The 21,304-nt window shown below is 39.2% G+C and overlaps 1 protein-coding gene across 3 annotated transcripts in view; it reads right to left on the minus strand.

Moving 5' to 3' along the window:
* Nucleotides 1-21,304, minus strand: part of OPHN1 (oligophrenin 1) — a 578,007-nt gene that overhangs the window by 297,474 nt on the left and 259,229 nt on the right. For all 3 annotated transcript variants that reach the window (XM_058536058.1, XM_058536059.1, XM_058536057.1), the window contains 8 exons: nt 20,385-20,489; nt 18,415-18,544; nt 15,749-15,849; nt 11,674-11,765; nt 8,030-8,108; nt 5,393-5,426; nt 4,813-4,875; nt 3,771-3,845 (listed from right to left, as the gene is read on the minus strand). In XM_058536058.1, the coding sequence (XP_058392041.1) occupies nt 3,771-3,845; nt 4,813-4,875; nt 5,393-5,426; nt 8,030-8,108; nt 11,674-11,765; nt 15,749-15,849; nt 18,415-18,544; nt 20,385-20,489 (679 nt within the window). The remainder of the gene's footprint in view (nt 1-3,770; nt 3,846-4,812; nt 4,876-5,392; nt 5,427-8,029; nt 8,109-11,673; nt 11,766-15,748; nt 15,850-18,414; nt 18,545-20,384; nt 20,490-21,304) is intronic.

Raw genomic sequence — 21,304 nt, forward strand, 5'->3', positions numbered from 1 at the left:
CTATTTAACTGTATGTATATCATTACATTAGATGTTCCACTTGGTTTCTGAAAATTAAATGCATTTTCTTCTAATAGTGTAAAAGTGAAAGAAGAAATTTAAATACCTCAGTAAGTAACATCTTAGCAGTGATTTGTTACTTTACTCACCATGCCAATTTCTCCTCTGTTTAGCTCAGTAGGCCTCTGGCATGGTAACAGTATTGTAGGAACAATGCTTTTCCGTGTATGGTTTCTAGGCTCAACTTCATCCAGGACCCCTGTCTGTACACCCAGTGTCCTTGTTCTCCATGCCCCATCTCACCCCTCTGCTCCAGTCATTGTAAAATACTCAGTCTCTGGAGCACAACATGATCTCAGAGTTCCATTGAAGGAATAGCTACTGAGCACCCACATGTGCTAGATGTACTGGCATTATCATGAGCATGATTATGAAGATTATAATGATAATGGAAGGCATTATCATTAATTAGATGACTATGACTTGGTAAAGGGTAGAGAAGCAGAACTCTTAAATGTGGTACCAAGCTGTCTCTGAGGTGATCCTACAGTAGGATCGGTAGGATCCCACAGATCCTACCTCTGTGACCAAGGTAGTTTATGATGGATTCAGCACAAGTGAACACTCTATTCCTCAGAGTTTATAGGATCTATTAACATAGTGCATCATGCAACAATCTGGGGATGGGGAGCAATGTGACTAACCAACCAACAGACTGATTGAAAAATGATTATTGATTCTGGATGTGTCCCTTTGACTTTGTAGTCCGTGTTATATTTTATTAGCCAAAAAGACAGATTTTCAGGTAGCGGAAGAACGAAGTCTCTAGTAAACAATAGAAGAAAGCCCACAGTCATGTGTTGTAGATGTCATAGAGAAAGTAGTCTGCAGGTTGTTTGGGTTAAAAAAAAAAAAAGCTGGAAGTGTCCTTTTGACTGTCATAGAGCCAGAGACATAAGGAAAGAAGAGAGGCAAAGATGATGTGCCAGCAAAAGGAAACGAATGCTCTTCCTCCTGGAAAAATCATGGTGAGCCTACATGAAGCCAAGGCAGCCAGCCCCTAGAGGTATAGGAATAGATCAGGGTAAGGGGAAAAGAAGCAAGACAACTTTGAGAATCCCAGTGAGAATCCCGAGAAGGCATAACATGAAAGAAGTTTAGAAGGGAGGTCTCCCCACATAATTATACATTGTAAGCTAGCTGAAAGACAGTCTTCTCCATAGAATATAAACCCCACAAAGGTCGGAAATGCAAGTGGTGTGTTCACTGTTTAATCCACAGCCCTGAGTATAATGCCTGACCCTTAATATATACTCAAATGTTTGTTAAATGAATGAAGATCATCACCAAATCTAGAATTTCTTAGATTTGGGTAAGGGATCAGGGGTTACGAGTTTTATGTATAAAAAAGCAAATTAACACTGTTTTATATTATACTTATAAATATTTATATCCAGAAATTCTATTTTTCAGATATTCCTATGAGTACTGATATTTGGAAGTTGATGTTGAATAGATGCAATATGCCAACTCTGCCACTTTCCGTGATATCTGAATCAAATTGTACCGCCATGTGTGATTTGAGGGAACCATTTCAGTCCTATTGAAGTCTGTAAGAGAATCAGTAGAATGCCTAGCATGGCATTTTTTTTAAGCTTATTATACATCAGGCAGAAGAATGTAGTGATACTGGAAACAGAATTCTAAATAGTTGATCTGAGTTCAATAATTTTTCAGAGACTAAATATCCTGGGCTATACTGTCAGCCATTTTATATATGAAAAAGTGTCCTTTAGCTTATAAGATGGGATGTAAATTGTACAGGAATAAGAAAACTTAAATTTTTAAAAGTCAAGAATGTAAAGTGATAAGTGAAAACAGATATTGAAGTACTAATGATGTAATTTGTAATGCAAAAACTCCACACCTGCTATCATTGGATGCTGCAGCACCCTCAAATACTAATAGGGTTCGGTTGTCAGGCCTGCAGGGTTACGGAAGGTAAGCATGCATCATCGAAGAAAAGACCAAAAATATGTGCTTTATCCAAACTTCAGCTGTCTACACTCAATTTGTTCTCTGACACTTTATGAAAACTGAGCTTACCAGATAGTTCACCACCATTCACAAAAGGAAGAGCAGGTTTGCAGGAAGAAAAAAACAATGAGTTTAGTTTTAGACATGTCAAATGTAGGTACCTGTGGAACATCTATACACAGAGAGCTTGTGAAATGATTCCAATATTGATTTACTCAGCTTTTGGAGCTTATTGCCTCAACCAGAGTCTGTTTTTTCCATTTATCAGAATGTCCTATTCAGATATGATCATTCCAATGTGTACCATGACCTAAATATGTTTGAGAAGCACAGGTCCAGTGGGCAACTGGATACATCAGTTTAGAATTCATGAGATGATGTCTGGACTAGAGATTTTTGGGTGCTGTCAGCACAGAGGTACTAGTAGAAAACACATAGAGGGACTTCCATTCCTGGCCTTGTTGGAGTAACTGGTACTAGACTTGCCCTCCTGTTGTAACAAGTAGAACCCTGGACAAAATATATTAAAGAATTGTTTGTAGTCATTGAACAATGAACAGCACAGGACTATGACTGAAAAAGGGGAAACAAACAAGATAAGCCCTACCATGACCACAGCTAGCTACCTGAAAGCACTTTCTGGATGGTAGCAGTTGAAGAGATAAAGATCAAAGTTCAGAGAGGCTGAGGCAGCTAGAATTTGCAAGGCAGAGTACCAGAGATGAGGGAACCATGTAGAGAAAGAACTAAAAAATCTCTTACCTACGGGTCCCCTTGAGTCTGTCATTGAATACTAAGCCATGAGTGCCTAGGATGAAAATCCATGAGACTAGGCAAAGAAATATCACGGAGCTTTAAGCTGAACAATTCCTAGAATTCACATAAAGCTGGGAGATGTTTAAGTTCCAATCGGTAAGAATGAAGAGACAAAAGAAGTCAGAACTTAGTGGTAGGGCTAAACTAGCCAGTAAAAGACACTTTATATCTGTCCTAACAAGCTTAAAAAGAAGTCTCAAATGGATTAAGCTGATCCACAAATAACTGCCTACAAAACAAAATTTAACACTGTTTAAAAAAGTCAACAAAATCGATACACTCAGTAAGTCATGATGCCCAGCATCCAATAAAAATTACTAGTCATATAAAAACAAGAAAAATGTGACCCATTACTAGGATAAAAATCAATCATTAGGAAAACACGTAGAGAAAGAAGCAAAGGATGGTAAAGAGAGAATGCTGGGAAATACCCAGATAAGATTTAGAAGATGGAAAGAAGAAACAGGACCTGACAAGAGTCACTTGAAAGGAATAATACAAGATGTTAGAAGAATCGGGAGACTGTTGAGTCATAGAAGTCACATAGGGAGAAAGTTTCAAAAAGGAGGGAGTGGTCAAAAGGAGATGAAGCAAGATAGAGACTGAACACTGGATTTCACAAAAAGATACCTTCCAAGCCTGGCCAGAGTAGTTCCAATGGAGAGGTTGAGGTAGAAGCCAGATTGCAAAGGGTTTGAGGAAAGAATAAGATGTGAGGAAGGAGAGATGCTAGTCATTTCTTCAAGGCAAGACTTTCTGACACAGGGTAGGCAAATAGGTATACATTTTACCTTTGAAAATAGTTTTTAAAAAATAGCCTACAACTTTCTTTAGCAATGCCTCCTTTCTCTTACAGTCACATTTCTTCCTAATACACAACCAACCCCCAATAAGAATTATAAAATTAAAACTCTTACCAAAAAAGGCATTCAGCAGCTTCTGAACCTGAATATTGCTGCCCACAGTACGGTACAATCCCTCTGTCTTGATCCCTAGGGAAAAAAAATCAGGTCAGTTTTGTTTATATAGCTAGAGCCTTCATCTCCCTCAGGGTAGAGAAAGTAGGTACCTACACGCTAGAGTCAGTTCCAACAGGAAAGGGTCTCCCTACTCTCTCCAAGTTCTCCAGCTCTCCCTTGCAAAAGGGGAACAGTCCTGAAGCATCTCTCCAAATTATTCTCTCCATACTTTCATTTGGATTGTACCAAGCCCTCATTAATCTGAACAGAAGAGAATACACTCTATAGTAAATAGAAAAATATGCTTAGGTGGGTAGCAGCAGATGGCTTAGAATGGTATTGCCATCTTGGAAAGGAGCCAGGGTTTAATTGAAAGTGAAGAAATATCAACCTTCAAGTTGCCCCTGAGCAGTGATAGAAAAGACGAGAAGTCTGGAGTATGGTCGATATGTAACAAAAGGCCATTCTGTACATGGAAAAAGACTGAAGTAACATTTCAAAGAAAAAAAGAGGCTTGGCTCATACACTACATCTGCCCACATTCTAAATATTCTCAGAGAGAAACTAGAGACTATCGTTAGCCTGGATATATGCCGCTTCCATAGTTGTCTGAGTTTAGCTTTGCCTTCATCAATTTTTAAACCAATATGTACTGTGGCAGAAACTGAGCTCTTATTTATTTAGAATGTAACCATCATAACACTACTTGAGGAGTGCCAGGTAGTATTTCAGAATACTTTATAAGCCATTTGAAGCGCTTTTTCTTTAAAAGCTGTAAACCACAAATTATCTAAATATGATTGGCTTGGATACCACTGCTTTGGAATTTGCTGAAATTTTACAAATTGTGTCTAATGCTCAAGGTTTATAAACAGACTTCATTCCTAAAATGGGTCCTGACCACTAGATGACATCATTGCTACTTTAGAGAAATTGCCCAGGATAAATTCAGACTGACTAGATTCAAACACTTCTAAGGCTATGGATGTTCATACCTTACCTTTGGTCTCAATGACATTGATGCACTTCCTAACAAACTTGAACCCCACTTCATTCAGCTCCACTGTTTCAAGCAAAGGAAAGCAGAGTTAGATCCTGCTGTAACAAGCCTCATCTATCAAACATTCAATGATGATGCTAAGAGACTGTAGTGAAAGAACTAGGGGTTTGGTTGCTCATCTCCAATCACCCTTAAATGGAAAGATCCTTTTATTCAGGTGGAGTTTAGAGGTTTTACTCTTATAACACAAAATGCTTTTAGTTAGCCCTTTGCATTATGTCTGCTTTAGGCATGAGCAACATCAAATGTGAAATGTTAGGTTGGAAATGCACCCCATTTCTATCATGTGTCTAGAACAAAAGGATATGATGTGTTTATCTATATTACTACTACTACCTAAGATAAAGTGACTTCCGTAGTTAATCAACAGACACATTAAAAAAATAGATCTGAATTTCATTCCACACAGAGGCATCCATAAAAACACTTGCATCAACATTACATATCATTGATGATAGCATTTACTGTGATTAGGACAGCTGGCAGTTTATAATGTCAGTAGATCAGAAATTTGACTCACTTTCTTCCTGTTTTGTTATGGGGCTGTGGTAGATCTACAAAAGAAGACAAACAGAAAGAGCGGTGGTTATTTTGAATCGCTATAGGTAAGTATGGCAAATAATACTAAATTTCTTTCCCTCGATAGGCCATCAAAACCATTAGCGACTCTAAGGATTTCACAAGAAGGAAAAGTGAGATAAACAGAATCATGTTTGCCCAGGTCCCTAGAAAATAGTTGGATTAACAATCCCTGAAGATTACCCTGGATTTCATACAGCTCATTGCAGCTGAAATTGTAGCCTGCCATCTTAGACATTAACTTATGTAAAGCTTGGAGAATTTTTCTGATGGAGCAAGAGAACATGAGAGAAAGGAAGTGGTTTTTCAAGGATACCTTGGTAAGGGGCATTGATGGTAAAATTTAAATGTTCCCAATACCAACCTTCTACCCCAAAGATTAGTTAATGGGTGTTTCTCTGTGGAAAGGCAAGTGTCCATCTGAAACAGTGTCCATCTTGGCACTGACCAAGATTTCTCTGAGTCATCTTCAAGTATGCATTGTGATAGCTATTTGAGAGACCAAAAAGGAGATCCTTGACTTTTGAAATCTAGTCCTGGCTCTGCTTCTACCTCATTATGAAATCTTGGGCATGTCCTTTTTGTTCTTGTTGTTCTTGACTTCAAAATTCATATCTCTAAAATGACCAGGGTTGGAGTAGATGTTCCTTCAAGTCCTGATCTTCTTTGACACTTCAACCAAAGGCATGAATAAAATGTGTAAGATTAGTAGATTGGAGTGTTTGGTAGAGCAGCAACAACATCAGCAATGTGAGGCTGCAGAAAATAAGCCCTTTATATGCCATCTGTTAGAGTCTCCTTTAACAATCTCTCCTTTTAAAAGAAAATTTTCTGCATATGTGTGTATCCCCATGGAAATTTACAGGACAGAGGTTTCTCTGCTAGCCAGCCCTTGCTGCCACCTTTATAAACAAGATATTTGTGAAAAGTCTGACATAGGGGCTGGCCTGGTGGCATAGTGGTTAAGTTTACGTGCTCTGTTTCGGCAGCCTGGGGTTCGCAGGTTCGAATCCCAGGCGCAGACTGATGCACCACTCATCAAGCCCTGCTGTGGTGGCATCCCACATACAAAAATAGAGGAAGATGGGCACAGATGTTAGCTCTGAGCCAATCTTCCTCAGCAAAAAGAGGAAGATTGGCAACATATATTAGCTCAGGGCCAATCTCCCTCACCAAAAAAAATAAATAAATAATAAGGGTCTGCCATAATCAATTTGGTAAGGATCCACATTCAGTGGGCCCATGTTCTAACATCATTCTGCACAAAAAGCCACCTGCATCCTTCAATCTTTAAAACCTAAAGGGAGAGCAAGTTCAGGAGAGGGAATCAAGAGTAAAATGCCTTGCTGAGCCTCCTAGCATCCTCCCAGAGAAACATCACAGGCATGAAATGTTTAAGCTCCAGGTTTCTGGGAGGAGAGGGAGGGGAGACAGGTCCTGGCCTACTTTCTGGATGGCAGTCTTCACAACACCACTTCTCTCCTGCTACCATCTTGGTTGCTATAAATGTAATGAGGGATCTGTACACTCCTCTTTAGTCTCCAGGGCGCTGAGGACACACAGAAAGAAAACCCTGGAATATATTTCCCCTCTTATCAAGTTTTTGCCTTGAATAAAGCAAGGAGATTAGACTGTATCCAAATACTGTTGAATCTTGTAGCTTTGCACCCATCCTTCAGACCAGTTAGAAGCACCTAAAACCAATATAGCACATGATGGTTGACAGACTGGCTTTAATTTGATTTTTTAAAGCAATCCTGTGAGGTAGGTAGAACAGAGATTATTAAAACCATATTACTGAAGAGAAGAAATCTGAGTCTCAGAGAAATAACATTTTCAAGGTCACACAACCATTGAACAGCAGAACCAAAATCCAAATCTAGGCTTTTGGGATTCCCACACTAGGAAGCTGATATTATTTCACATGCCACTAGAAGAAACCTACTTGGAAGATACTGAAGAGAGAAAATGCTTTTCAATCTCTGACTGTTCACATTGGTCTTTCTATGATGATCAGTAACCCTTTTAAGCTATTGCTTGTCCTCCTGTGTAACAGTGTTCTAGATGGTGTGGTACAGGATGGCACTGCCATCTCCACCAGCTGTACCCTTAAAGAGAAAAAGTTGACTTGGGGATGTAAGAGTGGGGCAGCAAGACCATTTTGAATAAAATCTTAATAAATGTTTGTTCACAGCCACGGCAATTATTTTCCATCCTTCTATATGAACACATCAATTTTATAAACTGAAAAAAAGGCTTTATTTTCTTTCTTAAGAAGATCTTGTGGGCACAGCTGCACAATCTAACACTGGAGCAAGAAGCTGAGAGACCTGGATTCTAGGCCCAGCTTTGATGCCTTCTCTGAGGGTGATCCTTGAGAAATCCCACACCCTCTCTAGAACTCAAGTTGCCTTACTTGTTAAAAAAGAGATATCAAATCAACAATTCCTTCTAGCTCTAAATTGAGTCTGAAGGGTCTATTATCATTTAATTGTCCTAGACCCACTGGTACCACTAGAGGGCACTCATACACTGGACTATTTTGCTAAGGTTCCCGCAGTGTCTGAGGTAAACTTACAGGTTCTTTCCCATCCATGGCCTCCATCCATAGCCTTCTGTTAGCTTCTGAAAGGGCCTGCAGAGTGATGGTTCCGGGCCTAAGGAAAAATGACAAGTTGAAAGCAGAAAACTCACCCGAGAGAATGGACTCTTGTAATCTAGGGTCCCTCTTAGCCCTGGGAGGGGTCACACTCAGCAGGCACAGGCATACAGAATTCCAATTTTTCAAAATCTTTTTTAGTCAGAAAAACAATGGGACATTTATAGAACAGTAACTTTGGGAACCCTGGGGGAGGTGGTACCTTGGTGGCCTCATGCCAGAGTCGGGCAAGGAAATAGGAAGGCAGATGCCAAGACACCTTACCACAATACACACTTAAATTGGCCCTATTGTGCTTGAGCAAAACTGAGGCTCTCCCTGCCTCTCTCTCTTGGAAGCTAGACATTTAGTCTGGGCTCTAGGGGTAAGCAAGTTCATCACGGGCATATTCATCTATCAGGAAAATGGCTTTGCTACTTCCACCACCTAGGATGTCCAAGAAGCATTTCCAGTTGGAAAGAATTCAACAACATGTATCTTGGCTCACCCATAGGGAGGAAGCCTTTTGGCTAACATAAGAAATCTTACAACTAATAATAAAAACTAATAGTTACTGAATGCTCACTAGGTGCCAGGTTCTGTTCTAAGTACTTTATAGGTATTAATTCATTTAATCTACCCAGGAAGCCTATAAAGCAGGTACTATAGTAATCCCTCTCTTACAGAAGGGAAAACTGAGGCACAAAGAGGTTACCTAAGTTCACATAGTGGCTAAGTATAAAGCCAGGATTTGAATTTAGGAATTCTGGTCCAGCAGCCATGTTCTTTCTTAACCACTACACTATAAGGCCTCTTCTGCATGGCAGATGGCCTCAAACCCAATTTTATTCTATTTACTTGCAGGCTACCTATATCCAGAGATACCCCAAGTTGGCATAATCTATATAGTCTTTTTAGACGTTCACAACCAAATTGGAAATTTGGGACTGACCATATTATTGCAGGCATAAAGTCCCCTTGCATTCTCTGCCTAGCTGCGTCATTATCTGAAGCTTATTCCTCTCACTCCTTCTATGTTAAGATGAGACCTCTCTCAGAGTCACAAAATGATAAGAGCAATGACAAGAGAATTCAGAGACTCTGGAAAAGTCACTGGGCCTCTCTGGCCTGTTTCTTTATCCATAAGGGTGTTGGAACAGATGAACTGGGAAGTCCTTTCCACTTCTGATATCACAGGATTCCTGTTCTACCTGCTTTTCCATCTCTTACTTCATCAAAGTACTCCTTAAAAAGGAAAGCCCTCAAATGATCTTTAAGCCAGAATCAATTGGAAACCAGGACTTGGCTTTGGGCACTGGATTCTTTCAAGTTTACCATTCTCTAAGAAACACCCAACCTTTTGGATATGTCTTATGGGGCTAGAAAGTTTAGAAATCTTTGTAAAGACAGCTACTCAGCTGAATCCTGAAGCCAGAAGGAAGGAGAGCAAGCATGTGGGCAACAGACATAAAAGCAGACACTGCAGACCAGATATGATATTAAACCCATTCTGGAACTCAGGTTCCCTATCTGGGAAATCAAAAAGCTGGTTTATGTTCTCTCTTGACCTTACAGAGAAGCTGAAAGAATAAATAAGTGACCATTCAGAAAGCATTTGGCGATTCTTGTGTGCTACAGAAAGTCAAATTCAAAGAACAACATTGTTAAGAACAGGATGACAAAGTAGAAGGAGTACTGCCTTCTAGTCCAGGCTCTTCCATTATGACCTTAGACAAATACTTTGCCCTCCCTGAGGTCTCAGTCACCCATCTGGAGCAAAAAGGCATATATAGCATATCTGAAGTAGAATGTAGGGTAAGAGTGTGGGCTTGGAGACTAGAATGCCTGGATTTGGATCCTGGCTCTATTGTTTATTGGCTGTGTAATCTAAGTTGCTTAACTCCTCTCTGTCTTCTTGTCTTCCTTTGTGAAATTGGGATAATAATACCCTCACCTCATGTGGCTGTGGTGAAGACTAAAGGAAATTATACACTTAAAGGGCTGAGAATGGTGCCTGGCACATAGGAGGTACTCAATAATTGTTAGCAGCTGTTGTTGTTATTGTTATTGTCCTTCAAGCTCTGATGGGCTATGAGCCTGTGGCTTCAAATACTGGTCGGAATACTAATAAAGAAGTTATCTTCTACTCCTGAAATAGAAAAAGGGACTCAAAAATTCCTTTGTTCTATGCTGCAGGGAACATAAGTACAGGTGCCTGATGCCTGCTGGGAAGCCTGACTCTGTTCCTTATATCAGATTGACTAGCCAGGAAAGCAGATGTCACATCCCTCAGAAAACTCTGCCTCAGCACCTGTTCATTATTATATTTGACCCTCTATTTCACAGCATATTTATTCTGCTTATAGTAGACATGAAACAAAATTACAAAGAACAAGGGCTTAGGGGACCTAAAGACCAGGGTTTGAGCTCAGCCTTGCTTCTATGTCACTTTGATTGGGCAAGTCAGTTAAATATATTCAAATCTCAGTCTCCTCGCCTGTAAAATGGGGGAGGGGATTAAATGAGGGAATGTTTTTTAAAGTGCCCAATATGTGGTAACTAAAGTCACAGACACATCAAAACTTTAATTCTTGGGTTCTAGTGTCAAAATTCCTCAGCATTCGAGGTAGGAAAAAATACATTTAAAAATGAACACCAAATTTACTATCATCTACCAGGAGCCATGCATAGCACTAGGTACAAGATATATAAAGATGAATTGGTCCCAGCCCTTAACTTCAGGGCCAAACTGCAACTGATTTGAGACTATGAAAATACTATTTTTAATTAGCTTGCAAACTTAAGCTGAAAAGGGAATCAGAACTAGAGATAAAAATTTTAATGTATTTTAAGCACCATGCTGCTGCAAAGCCAGAGACACTAAAGGTTCATGAAAGGGAAGGCACAGCCAACAGTAATTTTCCCCTTCCTACTTGGCCTGAAGCTGTCAGAAAAATGAGTGACAGCCTCATGGTTATAGATAACAATGTTTACCATCACAGCCATCTTTGATTGGGACCATCCATTTTTAACAAAGTAATCATACGAATTCACAAACAACCAAGTCCAAAGTTCGTAAGCCTTAGCTAAAGTCAGAAAGCTGATAACCAATTTCCACCGTACATAAACGTCTGCAAAGTAGGAAAGTCTGCATCATGTTTGCACCAAGTGGGGGAAAACAGACTCCCCAATACCACTACCACCCTTCATCTCATCTATCTTCCCTTAAAAATGTGTTCCAATTTACTTGGAGATTAAAAAAAAAGAATGAGTTTGTTATCCTGTCTTTTATGCAGCATCACCAAATGCTGACCTTTTGCATATCTGATAGCAAATTAAATCCTAGGAGTGACTTTTTCTGCCTAGAGGAGGTGAAGCAAAGCTGACTGAAGCTTGCATAGAGAGCTCTGGGCCAGGTCTAACAGGGATCCCTGTGAAGGGCGGCCAGAAGAGCAAAGACAACACCGTCATGAATGTATTTGATCATTTTCATCAACAAGAGATGACAGAGGAAAATAAAAGACCTACCCAGGCCCAGCACCTGGCACATGGGGACATTGCCAATTCACACCAGCACAGCTTACCTTTCATTAGTTTCTATATCAAAACAGAACCTCTTGTCGATAGACTCTGTCTTCCTTCTCACGCAGTACTTCAGGGTTAAGTCCAAGGGACCCTGATATAAAAGAAGTATTAATAGCCAATTTGAAAACAAAATGCACAGAAGATTCTTCTGCCTCCTGCAGTGTCCTCAGTGCCACCTGGAAGGCATCTGTCAGGGAAGCAGGAGCAATGTGTAGCCTCACTGAGAACCTTGTCCCTTCAAATGGTAGTTGTAGCAAGATGGCAGATGGTTTCTCCCTGATCCAAGAATCAATGGCTGAGAAGAGGAGAAAATGCTCAGGGTAGGCCAGCACTCTTTTCCAAGATTAAATAGGAAGCTCGTTACACATCATGTAAGGAAAGTGTAGGAGAAATGTGCTGCCCAAATGGCACTATACGTACAGAATAAAATTTGCATGAGACCTTTAGGTAGGGAGGTTGCAATCGGTAAGTGGCTTTCTGCAACCCTCCTTCCATTAAAGTGGCAGATGGAGGAGCGGAGACAAACATGTCTGTTACCCAACTCCAGACTCAAGGATGACAGGAATTGCAAAAGGAATCTCTCCAAAGATAGGGCAGAATTAGGGAAAATAAGCAAATTTGTGTATTAGTCAAGGTGGCATTTGTTATTTCCTATGTGCAGCATAGTGTGGCCCACCTTAGTCTTGTGGGCACTTAACAAGGCCATTGAATCTGTGTCTACAGATTAAAATTCCCCAGTCCCACATTGTTCAGTTTCTCTCTATTATCTCAACAGAGATAATGTGGTATAGGAAAGAGAAGTAACATTTATTGATCACCTACTATGTGCCACATATTACACTAGGTATTTTAAAACCAACTTTCTCCATAACAACTGTTAGAAAGAAGTGAAGCTCAGAAAGGTAAAATGGCTTACCCAAAGTCACCCAAGTCAGTATAGTGGAAATAGCAATAAACTAGGAAGCTTAAAACCTGGGGTCTTCTCTCAGTTATGCCATTTACTAGCTATGTGACCCGTGGCAAATCATTTTTCCTCTCTGCATCTTAACTTCACAATCTATTAAATGGGAATAATACTACCCACGTTGCTGCCTCAATTTAGAAACAGTGCCCAAGTGCCAGGTCTGTGCATAAGCACTATGCCATCCAAACTGGCCCATACAGACAATCATTCAGTACTTCTCTCATTGGCACACTCAATCCCCTTGCAGGCCTATCCTTTTGCTGCTCCTACACTATAAAAACTCAACGCTAAATTCATCCTTCAATCTTCCTTCCCTACCCCAACACTTAGGATATCAAGCATTGTTAGTCTTTCAAGATGAGAGTGATTAACAGTATCATGTACTCACCCTATCTCTTTAAATTCTCAACTCCATTAGATTTGGTGGCATCACGGCTCAGGGGCCTAGGCTCTGCCCAGCACTCCAGGTTCACCTCCAGCCACCCCCATATGTTTTATGCCCCATCAGTGCAAAAGTAGTCTTATTTCACACATATATCATGCTCTTTCATGACTCCATAACCTTGCATATACTGTTTCCTCCACCCAAAATGACTTTATCTATATTCTTTGCCTGGCTAAACTCTTACTTGTTCTACAAACTGCAGTTCAGCTTTCATTTCCTCCAAAATCCTTCCCCAATCCCATACATTGCCCACTATGTTTTTTCTGCATTATATTAAAGCTTCCTGTTTTCATGTTTGATTTCCTCATTTGACTAAGAGCTCCTCAAGGACATGGGCAGTGTCTCATTTATCTTTACATATCTAGTACCTAGTAAAGAGTTAGTGCTCAATAAATATTTACGGACTACATTGTCATTTATGCCATTTTTCTGATGAGGAAAATGATACTGGGCAACATCAAAAAATTGGACAATTCTTAGCCAAGATCAAGAAGCTACTAGGCCACAGAGCTAGGATTTAAAACCAATTCTTGAGACATAAAATGTAGCACTCTTTCCTCTTACCACAGCTGCCTCACAGGGAAGGGATGAGAATCTTATAAAATGGTATTTAGGAAGGTGATCTATAAAGTGAGTAGCACAATACAAATGGAAGTTAACAGGCTGAACTAGTAGGAAACACTGGTAAGTACCACCAACAGAAAGAGGGCTAATTCCTCCATCTTCAAATTGCATTAATGATACTTCACAGTGCTGCTGGGAGAGTAAATGAGGCACATGACAGAAAGTATCTAGCTCAGAGCCTGGACCACAGCAGACATTCAATAAATAGTGGCTTTTTATGGTGGTATTATTATTATAGTCTCATTTATTTGTATTATTTGCCTTTCTAAAACACAAACTAGAAATAGGAACTGAGTCAGAGAACTGACAAGAAGAAATTATTTCCAACTCCAATTTAGGGAAATTCCTTCTAAATGAAGAACCAAGTTCCTCTTTATATTCCATAAGGAATCCCATATAAAACTGCTTAGGCTGACACTATTGCAGTTTTGCAAGCAGCCACTCAATGAAAAGGGAAGAGGGAAAGAAAAACTAAAGTGAGCACTTGGCTCTCATCTGCTAGGAGAATATGAAAGTGGTATCTGCTGCCTCTGTCCCGAGCTTTGCATTAGGCACCTCTGAGCAAGAGAAAAAGGGCCTAAATGAGCTTACTATCTAAGAAAGGAACTTTAAAGTCTAGGATTTGGAAAGCAATATGTGTAGAAAAAGAAAAGGAAGAGACTACAAGACAGTGTTGCTCATAAGCACTTGCCAGTCAGATACATTAGCTAAGTTCTGACAGAACTGGAACAAATTCTGTGCCGCAGCACAAAGTGAATTTATTGGAACCACATTAAAATGTGCTTTGGCAATTGGCAGACTGGAAACTAAGGAGATTTTTGGAGTCATGAATGAGCGACTGGCCCACATAGAAGCACAGATGAGGGTTCTGGAAACCCGGTCTGGTTTGCTTCGTTAGAGATGCAGCCCATCTCCAATCCACACTCAAAGCAGAGAAGTACAGCTTGTGGTTAAAGACAGAGAAAAAGCAGTTTGTCAACAGCCTGCCACCAAATCTCAGTCTTCTTTTATTTCCCATGAACAAGCCACACAAAAGAGATCTTCCATGGAAAGCACCAGCAATGGAGAGAAATTGGCCCAATTTTTCTCCAAATTCCTGCCTAGCTAAATTGGGTCGCCATGCACCACAACTTTCAGTGCTAACAAGTGAACCTTGTTTTACCTTGTAAACAATTTGTAAAGAACGGAAATCTTTAAAAAATTATGTCCTAAGACCCTGTCTTAGAGACAGTTTAAGCGACTCATTGAACTATTTTTAGAGTATGAATAGTCTGTCTATCTGTTTTTATCTTAAGAAACTGTCAAGGGAGAGAGAGAGAAAGAGGGGGTGTGTGTGTGTATGTGTATGTATTCCCAAAGCCCCTAAAAAGATAGGCAAAAGTGAGATGACAGAATAAAATTTTTGGCTGCATGGTCATATATCATATGTCATGTCATGTCATGTCATATTATATATATAAGATCAGGTTCTTCCAGGTGAGTAAACTGTCTTCTCAGTGTGTTAAACTCATCTTGCCATTTTGGGAAGTAGGGCAAGGTTTGGAGGGCAGAAGAGGAGGCATTAACTGCTTAATGACATTTGAACATTACATAGAATGTGGGGTATAGGTTATCCCAACTTTAGGCAACAGACATACTGCTTTAAAAAAAGGAATTTGGGAAAATGATTTATATTTTAAACACTTGTTATTTAAAGGAACCCTATAGTAGAGCCTTCTGAAAAGCAAGTAATACTGTCCTCCTCCAATTCATCCATATTTTTGCAAATTTTCTTTGTACAATGTGACATGCACTTGTAATAATTTAATAAATTGCCTGAAAGAGTACAGGCACTTTCAGAAGGCCTGACACAATTAACAGATTTTTCACTCAACTGAGTAGTATCTGGCCCAATGCAAACTTAGGCCAAGGAGAATATATGAAGTCATGGTTTCACATGACAGTGATAGACTTGATACTTTGATACTAAGTCAACATATACTCTTTTCTGAGACACAGTCACAGATGGATTTCAAAAAATGTGGCTCACAAAAGAACTGACCTGCTTAGCGCCTGGCTTCTGCTCCATAGGCGTCATGGTGAGTGTTTTGGTCTCTTTCTCATACTGGCAGTAGTATTTCACCCAGGATATTCCCAAAGCCCCTACAAAGACAGGCAAAAGTGAGCTGACAGAATAAAATTTTTGGCTGCATGGTCAGGCCACCCCTAAGATCGAAGCTATGTACAGCTTGCTCTTCATGGTCATACTCCAGAACCAGCCCTACTCTTCCCCTGAGCTCCAGTCCTGCAGTGCCACCTGCCCACTGAATATATGGAGATCCTAACCCTCATCAATTGCTTTCCACATCTGCTCTGGCTTGCTCCAAACCACTCTCATTGCCATATTGCCTATGAATGCTACCACTAAACATCCTATGTTATAAGCTGGAAACATCTGTAACGTTCTGCTCCTCCTTCCTTGTAACCTGCCCAGCTTGATTGGTGGTTGGGTTCTGGCCATTCTATTACCTCCGTGTCTCTCCTTCAGCTGTCTTCTCCTCTCTATCCCTTTTAGAACTTAATTAGTTGAGGAGTCTATTGCTGATGTCTTTTTTTTTTAATGTTTTATGAGATAGTTCAAACAAAACAAAAATTCACTATTTCTCCAATCAATTACTTCAGTGGCCTTCTCTCTGGTTTCCTCCATCTCTGATCACTCCTTTCTAGTTTATTTTCTACTCTTTTGCTAGAGGAATATTTTTAAAACATATATCTCTACTCATGTCATTCTTCTTATTATAAACCATCCATGGATTTCCCACTATCTCCAAACTCCTTACATTGGCCCACAAACTCCTTCATAATGTGATCATCTGTACCTTTCCAACTTTGTCTTTTGCCATCCTCACCTCTATGCTCCTGTCTCATTTAATTGCTTTCAGTTACCAAATAAATAGGTGGTCATATAATTTACAGTTCAAATTGAAGACATATTTAAGAGTGAATGATGTACTATTAATAATTACATCAGGACAATGCGTATAAACCAAGACTGTTCTTGGCAAACAAAGACCCTACAAATAAACTATGTTCTCACACACCTCTATGCCTTTACTCATGCAGTGGTATACACCTGGAATTTTCTTTTCCCTTTTCTTTACCTGTCAAACTCTCATTCATAATTTAAGTTCCAATTCAAACATCACTTCTTCAGTGAAGCCCTTAGATATATGCCCCCAAAACAGTGCTCAGCATATTTCATTATAATTCTTGATATACTTGTCTGTCTTCCTCCTCAGACTGTGAACTTCTTGAGGGCAAAAACCAAGGTTGATTCATTTTGTTGTATCCCTAATGTATTGCATATTGTCTGGCAAAAAGGATGCTCAGTAAGTATACATTCAACTGAGTAGCAACGTCATATTCATTTGACAAACTAGAAAACTGGGACATAGAAGGATCACATAGCTACTTGATATTAGAGCCAAGATTATAAACCCATTAGTCTGCACCTCTTTAAAATATAGCAGTGGTTCTCAACCAGGGGCAATTTTGCCTCCCAGGGGATATCTGTCAGTGTCTGGAGACATTTTGGGTTGTCACACCTGGGGAATGCTATTAGAATAAAGTAGGGAGAAGCCATAGATGCTGTGAAACCCTATAATGCACAGGATGCCCCCCCCCAAAACAAAGAATTACCCAGCCTGAAATGTCAATAGTGTTGACTTGGAGAAATCCTGCAATGCAGAGTTGAAAAGACGAATCTGACAAGTGGAAGAACACATCTTTGAAAACCATCAAAAGTTAATTGTTTTAAGGGAGGAAAAGCATGATAATATCACTGCTGAAATGCCATGCTTTGTGGATTGCAGTGGTTTTTGCCATTGATAAACTCTGGGTAGCCTCTTCTGCCTACTCCCCAGGTAGAATAATTCTGAGCAGGAATTGAAATCACAGGCTTTGGGGGCATTGAGTCATAGTTCATAAGGAAAATCAAATAGCACATACACGTTTGCATAACGTTTTTTAGGAAGTAGGAAAGCTTAAATCCTCTGCAATATTCAGTGAATGGATAAGTTAACCCATTTTCCTCGGTTAGCAATGAACAACTGTCTTGCCCACTGAAATCATGATGGTCGTTTAGTGCTTTAAGAGCAACCACGTGATCCTAAGGCAGTGGAAGGTATAGGGTATAGTGGTAGGAGCATAGGTTTTGGCATTTCACAGACCTGAGTTTACTCTTAGGCCTACTACTTGATAGTTGGGTGACTTTCAACTAGCAATCTTTCTAAATCTCAGTGGCCTCATGTGTAAAATGGGAATGACAAGGTAGTTTCAAAGATTAAATGAGATAGTGTATTTAAAGCACTTAGCACCATGCCTGGCACAATACGTATAATAAATATTATTTTTCTGCCTCCTTTTCTGTGCCTCCCTTTTTGCCCCAGTCAAAGAGTCATCAGAAGGATTAAATGATTAACAATCCCCATTCTGAAAATCAGAGGAAACCTTAGGTCTTATCATCCCAGAGCCTTTGTAAGACAAATCCTTAACCTCTCCCTCCAATTTCTCTTTCCTTTTTATTTTCACTATTCCAAGGCTGCTCTCCAAAGAGATGTAGCTGTCAGGGGTCTATGAAAAATATGGGTGCCTGGAATTTGGAGAGGCCAAATGGCAGTAGGTGCCAGCCAATGGAAACTCAGTGAGTATCCCTGTATTCCCACACACATTTCTCTTGCGTATAGAGATAGCCTTCAATGGTAGGCTGTCCTGGAAGTTTGCATGTCTGGGGAGCTTCTTTCATCCTTTTCTTAAGTTCTTCCATCTCTTCCCGCGTACTGGAGAAATGATTTCTTGTCTGTCAAGACATTACCATCATAATCATTATCATCATCACCATCATCATGAATAAGCATTTATTGGTCAGAGACCCAGTGCAGAGTTTTCTCAGCTTTCATCATGTGCTACAACATAGCAAACAAACAAATGTTGAATGGTATAGTGACTAGAAAACAATTGTATGAAGTTTAAAGGACTAAAGACTAAAGGGAAAAAGAAACATAAATAGCAATGTACCCATAAAACCACATCTGGGAGACTTTTTTTTCTAATGGGAATCACATAAGATGCCAATAAATAAGAGCTCTTAGAATTGAGCAACAGACTGACACTTGCTTTACCAAAAGGGAGACTGTAAAGAAGGTTCGAAGGATAACACTATCACGGCAACTTCTAAGTTTTGCCTCAAGTAAAGTTACTGCCTACTTGACTCTGAATCAAATTCTGGCCATTAGGATAAAATATATGAAAGGGTGCTCTCCTCGAAGATAGTTCAACAGAAAACTTACACTTTCAAACTCACGAATAACAAAAGTTAATGGTAAGAAGTAATATATTTAAAACTACATAACTAAAACACAGTGGCAAACACAGTTTGAAATGTGGGTATGAAAATCACTAGAGATAAGTCCTTAGTGTTCAGTCTCAAGATTGTCACATGACGTCCGCAAAAAAGGTGATCTTGGCTGCCCAATCTAGTTGGGCCCACTCTACTGATTATCCTGTAAATGAGTTTGCCATATATATATGCGCAAAGGCTTGTTGTTAAATTCATACTTGTCAAGTTATATTTGGAGGAAGAGTAAAATAATTAACCTAGTTATAAGAATATTTTGTAACTCAGTAGAAGATAGGGGCTCTCACCTTCTGGTGAAAGAGAGCACCCAGAAAGGAGAGTGCCCAGAAAGAAAAACAATAACAACAACAACAACAACTATAAGTCAGGATCCATCTAAACAATCAAGTGGCTTATTTCCACTGCAACTTACCATTCTTTCTCACCTAAAAATACATCTATAAATTTCATACAATATAACAACTACGCCAAAGTCACTACCTCAGTGATACCTTCTCTGACTGTACCAGGCAGTCAATTGTTCCACTCTCCATGTTTCTTTAAAATTTTTGGTCTTTATTGTAGCACTTATCATAAGGAATTATGATTTATCTGTGTTTAGGCTCTCTCCTCCAAGAACTGTATATTCCCTAAAAATAGAAAAAACTGACATGCCTTACTTATGTGCCTTTTACAAAGCCTAGCACAGAATATATATTCACTATATCTACAAGCATTCATTAAATGTGGGTTAAATAAATGAATGAGAAAAAGAATATATGTGACAAGGATGGGAAAGCTATGCCTATGCCCACCTACAAGAAACAGCATGGGAAAGAAGGTGCAGAGAACCCATAAGAGAAATTTATTTAACTCTAGTAATAAGTAGTAAAAAAAAAAAGAAGAGAGGGAAAAATGGGCATTCATGATAATAAAACCCACAATGAGAGTGTCTTGACTGACCAGCCAGGAAGTAGCATAAGACCTGTGCTTAAACAAGCCCATAGCTGGGTTCTGATCTGGGAGAGATGGAGCAAATTAGCAACACTTAATATTGGATAGATAGAGGTGTCACTGGGTGGAAGGGTGGGTTTGAACAACAGTCAGCCACAAAGACAGGGAGGACCTGAAACTGGAAGAGCAAGAACAGTCTAGTTCACTAAAATATTTGTGATTCATACCAGTGTATCCTGACAAATTGGCTGGGATGCAATAATCTAGAATTCTAAGGTCAAGGTAATTGGGGCTGAAATTCAACTAGAATGTGGAGACAGGTAAAAAAAAAACACACATGCAAACTCACATTCTGCAAACTGAGCTGGAGTTGTTGTTTGTATGGGAGAAAATCCTGTGTGAGCTCCACAGTCAAGCTGTTGGAAATGAAGAGGCTATGAAGAAAGGCCAAGACCTAGGGAAAACATGTAAAAATAACTTTATCAATCACAAGCACCTTCTCATTAATCAAATAAAGAAAACAAAAGCACAGAAAAGAAACTCTACACAATGTTTACCCAGTATAGTGTTAAAAGCAGTCACGCAAACACAAACAGGTCTACACATAGCTATTCTCTTGTTAGGTTAAACATTTACACTGAACTCAGTTTCAGAAAATACGAACTACTAACAAATTGATTCATTTGGATCCTTTTCAGATAGCATATAAAAACATTCATAATTTGGACAGTATGGGAATAGACTGTATCTTTTCTATCTATATCCTCAGAACCGGCACAGAGTAGTTACTCAATAAATATTTGTTGAATGAATAGATAAGTAAAAGGATAAATAATGAAGTAAGATTCTGTACCTTAATGAAGAATATCATAATGCTAAAAGATCCAAGGAGTCTTAACCCATTTTCAAATTAGAAATGTTTCAGAGGGGTTGCAGAAGAAGACATACAAATGATCAACAAAATATTTTTTTAATGTTCAAAATGTTCAACCCCATTAAAAATCCAATACACATAAATAAAAAATAAAAAATACGATTTTCATCTATCAAATACAAACATTTTAAAAATAATGCTCAATGCTGGCAATAGTAAAGTGTAATAGGAAGTAGTAAAAATTGTTCTATTCTTTTCAGAAAGTAAACAGGCAAATACATATAAATATGCACACACACACATACACACACACCATATACATATACACATATATGTATATATATAAACAGAAACTATACAGATATGAATATATAAACATATATATTCAGATATAT

Source organism: Diceros bicornis, chromosome X (genome assembly GCF_020826845.1).
Source record: "Diceros bicornis minor isolate mBicDic1 chromosome X, mDicBic1.mat.cur, whole genome shotgun sequence".
NCBI classification, from domain to species: Eukaryota; Metazoa; Chordata; class Mammalia; order Perissodactyla; family Rhinocerotidae; genus Diceros; species Diceros bicornis.